Source organism: Equus asinus, chromosome 15 (genome assembly GCF_041296235.1).
Source record: "Equus asinus isolate D_3611 breed Donkey chromosome 15, EquAss-T2T_v2, whole genome shotgun sequence".
NCBI lineage: Eukaryota > Metazoa > Chordata > Mammalia > Perissodactyla > Equidae > Equus > Equus asinus.
This window is the reverse complement of record NC_091804.1, coordinates 4042788-4054855: the sequence shown is the minus strand read 5'-3', so window position 1 is coordinate 4054855 and position 12068 is coordinate 4042788. Positions and strand designations below refer to the sequence as shown.

The 12068-nt window shown below is 40.9% G+C and overlaps 1 protein-coding gene across 1 annotated transcript in view; it reads right to left on the bottom strand.

The window, feature by feature from the left end:
* Nucleotides 1–678: 678 nt before the first annotated feature.
* NKX2-2 (NK2 homeobox 2) overlaps nt 679–12068 on the bottom strand; it is a 34377-nt gene continuing 22987 nt past the window's right edge. Inside the window, exon 3 of the mRNA XM_070485491.1 lies at nt 679–5143. Within this exon, the coding sequence (XP_070341592.1) occupies nt 5028–5143 (116 nt within the window). The 3' untranslated portion in view covers nt 679–5027. The remainder of the gene's footprint in view (nt 5144–12068) is intronic.

Sequence of the window (12068 nt, the reverse complement as noted above, 5' to 3'; positions counted from 1 at the left end):
TTGGAAGCAACTTAAACATTTCATGGTCAGGATGAATTAAACCTGGGGCGGCCATTAGAAAAGATTGATGTGAAAACTTGGAGAAATATTTTCAATCTATTAGGTGATAGAAAAGAGTAGACTATAAAATTCCACTTACTTTATAGGGACAAAAGTAGAAGGAAATATGCACTAAGATAGTCCTGGTAGATGGGGATTTATAGGTAATTAAAAATTTTATTAAGGATACTTGACAAGAAGTTGCAACAAACCAGCAGCTGCAGTTGCCGCAGTTCTGTCTTCAGCCCTCTTTCCTTGGCCCCAAACACACTAAATCATCTCCCAGTTTGAAGCTTTCAGCAAACAATGACAAGGCAGAGCTACCAGAAATAGACTCCTGACTTCCATGGCCAATGTGGGAATGCTGTGTGAGCTGGTACAGCCACTTTCCGTCCTGCTGTATGGGCCTCTACAGGAGCACAAACTGGAGTAGAAGGGATCCTGTCCCCTGCTGGCAGAGTCACCCCAAAGGAGTGGAGAGATGAGAGATCATCCCAGCTGGTGTGAAACTGAATGGTTTCAAAACCAACTCATAATTGATGCCAAGTGAAAGCACTGTGTACCTATTAAAATGTGACATGATTGAAGAATAAAGTACATTTGAAACCTTCAAAAACCTTTTATTATTATTTTGCTATTTAAAACATTTTATTTTGAAATAATTTAAGACACAAGAAGCTGCAAAAAATAGTCATTTTACATAACCACAGTACACAGTCAAAACAGGAAATTGACATTGGTACAGTACTATTAAGGCAACTATAGACCTGGCGCTGTAGTGTTTTTCTAATAAAATGTGGCTGAAGTTGGTCTATGTTTACTATGTGATAATTTGACACAAATATAAACCACCTCATAATGTATATATGCATATGTGCAGTATATATAATGGACTGCTCCCTGCCCCTAACGTGATTAGAAGTGAAAACTGCACATAAAGTAGCCTGGACATTCAGAAGTCTAGTTTAATCCATCATTAAAGGATAGAATTTGTTTTAGTTCTTTGAGGAAAAGAAGGTAAATAAGATGAACCATGCTCGGGAATGATAGTTAATTTTTTGTGGGCATGCATAAAAATACACTCCCTTCTTTTCTTTGGGACCTGTAATTTTGAATAAACACTTTTAAATTTTATTGTATCTGTGACATTCTTATTTTAATCCATCACAAATTCCTTTTGGAAATAGGCGATATTTAAAAAAAAATAAGCAAGTCTAGCAATTCTATTCCTAGGTATACTGAAATGTAACTGAAATGTATAAATCTGTTCAATAAAATACATAGACTAAAATAAATCCATAAAATATTCATAAAAATAAATAATCCATAAAATAATCCATAAAAATATTCATAATTGCCCCAAACTGGAATCTACCCAAATGCCCATCTACAATACAATGGATAAGTAAATTGTGCTATATTCGCATACTGAATGCTGCAATGAGAATTCATGGACCACGACTATATGCAGCTATACAGGTGAAGCTCACAGTTATAATCTTGAGTGGAAGAAGCTGGACACAAGAAAATACATGCTGTGTAATTCTATTTACACAAAGTACAAAACCAAGCAAGACTAATCTGTGTTTTTGGAGCTCAGGATAGTGGTTACCCTTGGGTGGGTAGTGACTGAGAGGGGCTGGGGGGCTTCTAGGGGTGTTGGAAATGTTCTCTTTGTTGATCTGGATGCTGGTTTCGTGGGTGTGTCCACTTTGCAGAAATTCATCAAGCTATACACTTGTCATATGTCTTTCTTTTTGAGTATTAAACTTTAAAAATAGGAAAAGATAATAGGTAAGCATCTGTTTGTTCTCTGTCTTCATACTTCAAGGACCTTTAATACTGTCAGTGTCCAAGATCTCATCTTCAGGGTCTGCTGAGAGGTCCTTGTCTTTCATTGGTTCCTTTTTATTTGTATTCCTAAGAATTCCCAGAAATACTGTCAAGTTCCACAAATGCATACTGGTGGTCACTTGGTGCCTCTTGCATGGGGCTTCAACATCCATCCCCTCTGTCTATCTTATTATTGCATCTCTATCAAGCAGCATTTCTGCCAGAAATGTTTTGTCTTAAAGGGTGGACCCAAAGAATGCCAAAGCAACAGAAAATAAGACTAACACAACTAACTCAAAATGCTTGCAAACTTCTCTGAAGGAGAGAGACGAAGCTACAACACAGAAAAGGAAGGTTTGAAAGGGAATATTACTACTACTATTCCTATGGTCCAGTATACGATCCTTCACACACAATTCCCTCCTGGGCCTAGCTTTGATGGCCAAACATTGTATCCCCTGAAACTGGGATTCCCTTCTCTCTGTCTTCCTTCTCTGTGTCCATGGTCCCAAGTCCCAGGAAATAAAAGACCAGTTTCAGTCTTCATAATCTCAGTGGATATGGTCTCTGTTCTAATAAAGACAACACTTTTCAGGATTATATAGGATATTTAATATCTCAATCGGAAAGTCTTCCCTGATAACAATGAAATAAGTTATTTTCTTGCCTCACATGTGCTTGATAGAAAGGGCTTACCAAAATGATCCCTCCTAAAACAAAGGAAGGGCCTCACCATGAAAAAATACCACCTTCCACTTTGGAGTCTAAAAGTCACTTATGACCCCACCCCACCTCACCCTGCACACAACACAATGCTACTTCAAATATATACACATGTTGTATTATTCCTCTTCTCTTTGATAATGCAGCTTAACAAATTACTCCAAAATTTCAGAGGTTCACAACAAAAAATATTTATTTTTCTTGCTCTGGATCTGTGGTTCAGTTGCAGAGGCTCTGCTTCAGGTTTTGGGGTTTAACAGTACTTTGTGTGTCTTTCATTCTGGGACCCAGGATGAGGAGCAATGCCTACCTTGGACACGTTCCTCTTATGGTAATAGGTAGGAGTTCAAAAGTACTGGCAGAAAATTCCAATATCTTTTAAAACATCTGCTTGGAACTGGCACACTGTCATTTCTGCCTACATTCCATTGGCCAAAGCCAATATAAAAATCATATAGCCAAATATAACATCAAAAGAAAAGGGAAGAGACGTCTCTTGTGGGGAAGAAGGGGAGAGTGAATATTTGCTGAACAATAATACAAATTAACACACACACACACACACACACACACACAAATGCACCCACATCACATAATGTGGTATTTTACAGTGTTACCTGATGTGTGAAGCAGAGATACAGAAACATATAAATCACTTCCACTTTGGGCAATATGGTGGGCCAAACTCCCTGAGATGCCCTTCTACTGTGAACAATGAGACCTTTTCTGGGCTTTCAGGATGTAAGGAAACCTCCAATGAAGGTAGGAAGGAGTAGCAAAAACAACAGTGATCTTAAAGCAGAGTGGAGGACAATAAGCTAAGCATACATACACACAAAGGCCATTACTAGTATTTCCAAGGCTAAAGGGTACATATGTGTGTGCTGAGAGGAGAGGGGAGTTGGTGATATGGGAAGAGACCTTGAGACCCCAGGAAGGGGACAAAAAGGATCCCAGGTTATTAGTACCCCTGGATCTTTGCAGAATCAATTACAAATCCATTCTGGAGGAAAGAATCTTCAGTTTGGACTCTTAGGTTTTCTACACATTAATGGACCAAATATGAGATTAAAATCAAAGATTATCAAACATACAAGGAAAAAAGTCTCCATGAGTGAGAGTACGCATTAACAACAAGTAACAGATTTAAACTCCAGGACATGAAATCTCGAAATTTCACATACAGAACATAGAAAAGCTATGTATGAAGGATGGACTCACAAAAATAAGGAAGCAATTGAGACTAAAAACTTACAGGGTGGATTTGAAAAAGAACCAATTAGAAATAAAAATTTAGTTGTGGAAATAAAAAGAAACTTATTGGGTAAGCTAAACTAAAAATTACACATAGTCTAAAATTAGTAAACTATAAGATAGAGCTAAAGAAATTTCCAAAAATGCAGCACAGAGAAACAAACAGATAGAAAATATGAACAAGAGATAAGGAGATGTGAAGGATAAAATGAGCAGATTTAACAGATATCTAATAAGAATTCCAGAAGAGATAAGAGACAATGAGTGGTAACATTTGAAAAGATGGTGGCTGAGAATCTTCTAGAACTGACCAAAGATATTAATCCGCAGGTACAGAAAATGCAACCCTTACCTACCAAGATCAATAGAAGATAAAACACACTTAAACACATTATAATGGAACTGCAAAAATCCCAACAACCAAGAGGGGATCTTAGAAGCAGCCAGAGAGAAAAGTGAGACCACCTGCAAAGTAATGGTAGTGTACAGCAGATTTCACAAAGTCAACAACAGAAACCAGCAAAAATAAAGTAAATGCCAACCTAGAATTCTATCCCCAGCCAAAATATCCTTCAAAGATGGAAGTGAAGTGAAACAAAGAGACATTTAAGTAAAAACAAAACTAAACAGTTTTTCACCAAGGAACTTTTAAAGCACATTCTCTAGAAGAAAGGTCAGAGATAGAAGAAGGAATGATAAGCAAAGAAGTTGGTGGTAAGCATGGTATATCTAAACTTTGTTCTGCATAAAATAACAAAAATCTCTAATTTACGGGGTCATCTTAGTTCAGGTTCCTCCCCAGGCAGACTCTGAGACGAACGCTTGACTGCAAGTCATTTATTTGGGAGGTGGTGCCAGAAAGCACTGCCACGTGAATGGAGAAGTGAGAGAGGAAAGAGAAGGAAGCCAGCAGAAGGCAGGTTAATGAGCAGGTAACTGCTGTTGACAACTGGGACTCAAGCCTACTAGAGATCCTCTGAAAGTCTGTGGGTAGCACTCTGCAGAATTTTTTCCCCATGAGGTGAGGAAGTTGGAGTATGTATCCAGTAACTTTCGTCCTTCATTGGCTGAGAGTTGCTCCTTCGTGTCACTCTTCTGGCCTGCTGCAGGTGAAGTGTACTCTTGCAACCGGTGAAAACCCTCAGAAGAGCAATGCAGGTGCTTGAGATAGGAAGCCCTCAGTGCATGTAAGAACTACCCATTGAAGCTGCTGATGACCTCCAGGGTGGACTGGGAGATACGGCAGGGCACTCCACAGTATCTGTGACAAGACTGAAGCCCAAAATGTGGAGCACTAAAATATGAAACAACAGTAGGATTTCAGTCAAGAAGTGAGTGACCGAGTTAAATGTTCTAAGGTATTATCCAGGAGAAATGTTAAGGTATTAGCGTTAGACTTTATTAAAGTAAACAAGAAAGGTAAAATTTTGAGGTTTCCACTAGATGAATAGAAATAGGTTGTGTAACTTCCAAACCAATTAAGAGGGAAAAAAGGATACAAGAAGAAAAAATAACAAATAATAAACCAGAAGTATCAGAATGACCTGGGTGCAGATTACAGGCAATAAGTAGACCCAGAAGAGAGGAGCTCTGGGGATGCATCCGGAGTATGTGTACTTTTCATGAGCTCCCAGCAATTCTTATACACTCTACAATTTAAGAACCACTTGAATATACCCAAAGCAACAGTCTAAGTGGCTTTCTGGAACATTCTCATGAGAAATAAACATGTGGCAGAAGCAGTCTCTGGTTTCAAAAAACACCCCATTGTGGCAGCTTTAAAATTTGTGGCCACAAATTCTTTACTACTTCTTCCATCAAGAGGTGAGGCTTCTCTTCTTTCCCTGTGAATCTCCCTGTGAACTCTGACTGCTTCAACCAGTAGTGCTTGGCAGAAGTGAGGCTATGTGACTCCCAACTCCAGGTCATAAACATCCTCAAGCTTCTGTGTTTCCCTGTGGAATGTTAACTCTTGGAGCTCTGGGCTACCATGTAAGAAGTTCAGTTACTCTGAGACGGCCTTGCTGGGGAAGCCACATGGAGGCATTCTGGTTGACAGTCCCAGCCATGCCCATCCTTCAGCCACTCCAGCCCAGACGCCAGACACGGGAGTGAAGAAGCCCTCTTAGAAGGGGGGTCCTCCAGCGCCAGTGGCTCCAGCCTCAGCTCAGACTATCTGAGGCTCCAGACGTTGAGGAGCAAAGGTGAGCTGTCCCCACTGTGCCATCTGAACTCCTGACCAGCAGAATCTGTGAGCAGGAGCAAATGGTGATTTATGCCACTAAGTTTTGGGGTGATTCATTACACAGCAATATGTGACCAGCACACCCGAATTAGAAATTGGTCACACACACAAAGAATATCACTGTGCTGCCCTACTCCATCCTTCCAAATTCAAACCCAAAGGCTACTGGTGACCCTATGTGCATGAGAGACAGCGTGAAGAAGTCCGAGTACTGCGGACGATGAAAAGAAACCCATGAAAAGCAGGCAGAGCTCGGTGTGTGGAGCTCAAGCCAGGAGGCAGGTTCTGGCACAGAGCTGGTGTCTCTCTGTGGTGGGATGTTCTGTATACAATGCGAGTTAAGTCAATGATGCTACATTCCTCCTGACGCCTCAGAGAGCCACTGCTCCAGGGAGAATAAAAAATTTGAAAGAAACATGAGTGGAAATCTAGGTGATATTTGTATGGACCCTTTGAAGGGTGGGCAGGATAGCTATCTCCTCTATCCCCCCTTTCCTCCTCTGATTGCCTCTCTTTAGTCTCCCCACTCCCCCGCCTCCCTTAGGACACTTGCCCCTTCTTAGAAGAAGGAAAAGAGTCCCAGATTTCAATTCCTCCCTCTTTCTTGCAAACTCTGGTGGCTCCTTCTTCAGTGGGGTATTAGTGGGATTTTCCCCGCCCAGGGCTCTGCTGTTGCAGAGTGAGGGCCCCACAGGCAGTGGGCCCAGGCACTGGGGGCATGCTATGGGCACTGCCCTTCCCATTTTGACTCCCTGACAGCGATGCTGCTGCCGCTGCTCTCCTATTGAATTCGCCTATGAGAAAACACAACAAGCCACAGCCAAGGGCTATTAGTTTTCTTCCAAAGACTCCAGTCTACGTAAAGAATATATGTTCCTTCTAGTAGCATTACTTTGACTTACTCCTGTCCATAATGACACAGATATGACTGTATTAAAAGACCTTTTGCCTGCTTTGGGGCTTATTTTCATTAAAAGAGCTCTCAGGTTAGCTGAGATTGGCTTTGTCTGGAGCCGGTGGGGACCTTGCATGCCAATGACAATGGACCCTTTCTGATCCCATGGCACCTGGAGGGAAGGCAGGTGGGGAAGGGAGTTTCGTTTCAGGTAAGCCTGCACTCAGGTATGACGAGGCACCTTTGCTTCATGACTGCAGTGTGGCCCATGGGCCAGTGTGATGGCTGTGAGGTACAGTGGTAACAGCTAAGAGGGACTACTGCTGGTGCTGCTGGTGGTTTTTCTAAGCATCTGCTCTAACATTTCACATTACGAGACATAACATTCACCTTTTTCTGATGCTACCTGATGAGCCACTTATTCTGTAGCTGCTAGAGCAGGAAGGTTAAGGTATGAGCTCTGACTTCAGACGGCATGGGTTTGAATCCCATGCCTGCCACTTACTATGCAATTTCAGGCAACTTAAACCCTCCCATGATGTGGTTTTTCTATCTGTGAAATGGAGGCGCTATGTGGTACCTCCCACATAAGGCTGTTGTAAGGATTAAATAAGGCAATGTATGTAAAGCGCTTGGAACGGTGCCTGAATAAAGTAAATACTAAGCAAGTACGAACTACGGTTATTAAAATTCGTTTTCTTTTAAAGATTGATGAGCAATTGTCATATAAAATTGATTCGTCGTGACCTCACCATCCCTCATTACAAAGACTCTAAAGACACAGCCCCCTTCACAATGCAGGAGGCTAAGTCAGCACCCACATCGCACCCCTCCTTCAATAGCGAGAGCTCACCTGACCAGGTGAGGGGCGCTCTGACAGCAAGAAGATTACTTCAGAATCAGGCTTTGGAGTTCAGCTGAGCTGGGCAGATCATATTTTAAACAACCCCTTTCTCAATCTCCTTTGTTTCCACGTCTACTCATGACGATCAAAACCACCTTTACTTTCCCCGTGGGTTTTGAGTAACTCAGCTCTTGGACAGCCTTGACCTTTTTATAACACGTTCTTTCTTATAAAGCCTTTTATATTTGAGGGTGGAAGACTGCTTTATCCTCCATCTCCTGGGCAAACAACCCTGACCCCTTGACCATGTTTCTTCTGGAAGCCAATCAAAGAATAAGCTACTCTCCTCGAACATGAGGACTCAGAGCCATCATGGAAACAGGGCAAAGCGGGAGTTTATGGCCACGCTTGGTGTATTCTTAGTTGTTTTGAGGACAAGCTGTTATATTCTTTGAAAGAAGTTTCCAGTTAATAAACACAAAAATAAGTACCCACAAATGTAGACATAAACAGCACATTTTAAATTTACTTCATTTTAAAAATCATGTCCGCTTCTCGAAAGCATATAAAAACTGGGGGAGGAATGGTGGGCATCCTGGGTTGGTTGCTCAGCATCAACACGTTCACTTTGTCCTACCCCCCTCGCTGTTCATAATGCATTTTTGTAGCATTTCATTTTGAGGTTACTTTAATGTTCAGTTTAATGAGACCAAACTTCCACTGTGAGAAATCACAATTGGGGTAAAAGAGACAAGGCGATACCTGGAGCTGACCTTGGAGATAGCTTTTAAGATCTTTGGAAGTTACTATTAGGAAGAAATCTTCAAGTACGTGAACTTTGTTTTGAAATACCTACAAATCTGTTCAAAAGTGTCCTCATGAATGAGAGAAGTACACAAGCACCACGAGGCCAACATCACAGTAATAACTGCAATAGGCAAGATCCCTCGCTGGATGCCAAAATCAGAAGGCAAAAGTTTGAAGAGAACCAGGTTATCTGCATAGTCTAAACAGTCCTTCTCCTAAGATACTTGTGAATTACAAAGCGAAAACTAGTAACTACAGTGGAGGAACCAGGCAGACGCCAAATTATCCACATGATCAGGGTTAACATCACCAGTGATAAGATACATCCACATCTCTGACACCATGTTCTGAGGGTATCTTACTTCTGTAGTATTCTTGCCCCAAATGCACAATTTCAATCTCATGAGAAAACACCAGACAAATCCAAATTGAAAGACATTTACAAGGTAACTGATCAGTACTCTGTAGAAGTTTCAAGATTGTGAAAGACAAGGAGAAACTGAGGAACTGCACAGATTGGAGAAGACTAAAGAGACGTAATACCTAAATGGAAAGTGGGATCCTGGACCAGAAAAAGGATGTCAGTGGGAAAACTGGTGAAATCCAAATCAAGGGTGTAGTTAGGAGTATTGTTTCCAGGTTAATGTCTTGGTTTTGATAATCATTCTATGGTTATGTGACAGGGAAATGTTAGGGGAATCTGGGTCAGGGCAGATGGCAACTCTCTGAACTATTTTTGCAACTTTCTGAAAGTGTAAAATAATTTCAAAACACAAAGTTAGGGAAAAAAATAATTAAAAAGTGTTCTCTTCAATAGGTAGTCTCCAAAAACATATAGCTGCTTTGGCAGGTTTCATTGGCCTGGCAGATGTAAAGCCATAAAATTGCTTGAAAAAATTATATATAGAACTATTCAAAATAGATTCTTCCACCTTAAGGGAACAATTGAAATACCAAAAAAGTAAACGTTTTCCTGATGATGAAACACTTCACAGCTTGATTTGGTAAATGTAAACACACGCTGGTGTATTGCCAAGTGTGATGACAGCTGCGTGGAAAAGAACTCTGTATCTGTCCAACTGACATCCTGTCATGGAATATCCCAAATCCTGACTTTTGAAAGCACAGTAGGAAACCCGGTGGTGTTCTCTTCAGTTAAAGCTGTTTTAACTCCAGAAAGCAAGATAAACAGAGGCTAATACAACCTGTTTACATTGGGTACTGACATTAGGGGGGACTGGAAAATGTATGCATTTTGATTTGAAAGCCTTCTTTCCTTTTCACACGTTTGGTCCAGAGCTTTTTAAAGAGGGCGCTCTTTCCCCCTGGTAATTCCTCCAAGAGAGCTCAACACAGCCCAGTACTTGGATCGATATTAAACCAGAGTTCTCACAGGCTAAACATTTAAGATTCATTAGGTGACAAATGCCAGGAAGAAAGATGGATCACCTGCAAGGATCCTGAATTCCACTGGTGATGCACTTTAGAGTTCTTTCATCGAGATGATGATTAGTACTATACGCAAAAGTGGCATTTTAATTAACACCTTCAATTTCCACCGGGCTTTGTGCGTTTTATAGCATTTTCTCATTTTATTTCAGCAGCAACAGCAAACCTTGATTGAGGGCCTACGGGAGTGAGACTCAGATCTGGCCCAGAGTCACTGCCAGCCCGGCTGAAGAGCGGGATGCATGTAAAGAACCAAACCCCGCCATCAACCAAAAGAAAATCTAGACACTGGGTATCAGCACAGAAAGAGGTGCTGAGTTCTGGGGTTGATGAGAAAACTTTTGGGGCTAAGGCATTAGGCTGCAGAGGCCAGTAGAGGTGGAATGGCTGGAAAGTGGGTGGGCATCCAGAGGGGCAGGCCTTCCAGGTCCAGATGCAAAACTTGGTATTTTATTGAATAGATAGTGAGGAGCTCTTCAACTTTTTAAAGCAAGTATTTATAAAACTATACTTATGAAGATTTATTTGAAACAACATGTAGAATTAGTCAGGACTGGGGGAAAAATTGAAGACAAGACCAACTGGTAGCTAATAAAATGATCCAACATTCACTGAGAGCTTACTTAACCAGGGCCACGCTAAAGGCTGTAAATGCATAAACACGTTTAATCCATCCAGTGTTCCTGTAACTAGGCTGCTGTTATCCCCATTCTACAGAACAAGAAAGGGAGGCGTAGAGGTTTTGAGTAGAATCATCACAACACCATCACAACAGCAAGTTTGACCCAGAAGGTTAGTTGACGGCAGAGTCTGGACCTTAAACCAGCACTCGGCATGCAGATGGCAATACTGATGGTGACAATGAGGACACAGCTGCAGGGAATGACCATGTATTGAACATCTGTGGCAGGTAGGCACTATTCTTGGTGCTCTGCACACATTTGGTTCTAGGAGTGGGGTTGTGGGCTGGGCCTTCTCATCTTCAAGAATGCAGACTTTGATCCATGATAAAGGCCTGGAAGTGAGAGTGGGCTGGGGAAGAAGTGGGTTTGGCGCTGTGAATGTGGGGCTCCTCGGGAAGAAAGGGAGGAGCGGAGCAAGAAGCCCAAGGAGGCAGCTGGCAGATAGGGAGGAAGGGGCACTGTTTTGCTTTTAGTAAGCTGGAGACCACTTCCTGGTCTTGCGGTGGGGGGAAGATAATACTCTTTAAAAGAAGAAAAGGATGAATTTCCTTAAATTTCATCTAAACAATGTTAGCCATAAGTTTTGGAGAGTGTATTAAACTATAGGGTGGTCTTTCATAAGTTTGAAATCATTAAGAACCAATAATCCAATTAAAATAGATGGGTAGGTTTTAGTTAGCATTATCTTTAATTTTCTGAAGTCATATAAAAGGAATTTTCATTCACATAATAATCATTTGGAACAGTTTGAGAATTTTTCTGCTCAACTGTGTATTTGCAGAGCCAAACCTTTAGCTATCATTGTTGGAATTATCATTGGTAGAGGTATTACACATATAGAAATATATATTCAAACAGTGTAGAAGGTACAAAATGAAACCCTGAAATATCTTAGTCCTTCTCCTCAGTGATACCATATTTGATCATATATATTCTTGGTTCCGGCAGTTATTAAAACTGCATCTAAATTATTTATTTACTCAGAAAGGGCACATATTTTGAAGCTTATCAAAAGCTTGAATTGTGTATAAAATGGCATGGCGCATTTTGTTACTTTCGCCAGCAGGAGTTGACCCATCGTACCTTTTAGAAACAGACTTTATTGAGATTTTCAGCAGAGAGCTCTAAAAGGTTGGTGTTTAATGTAAAAGTATGTTTTTAGTACCTGACACAACCACAAACAGCTACATTGCAACCATTACTAAATATTCAATAAAATGTTCATGCAAATTCTATTTTAATAACTTTAATGCCTTGTAAAATCTGAAGAACCTTTTAAATTGATGTGGTGTTAGA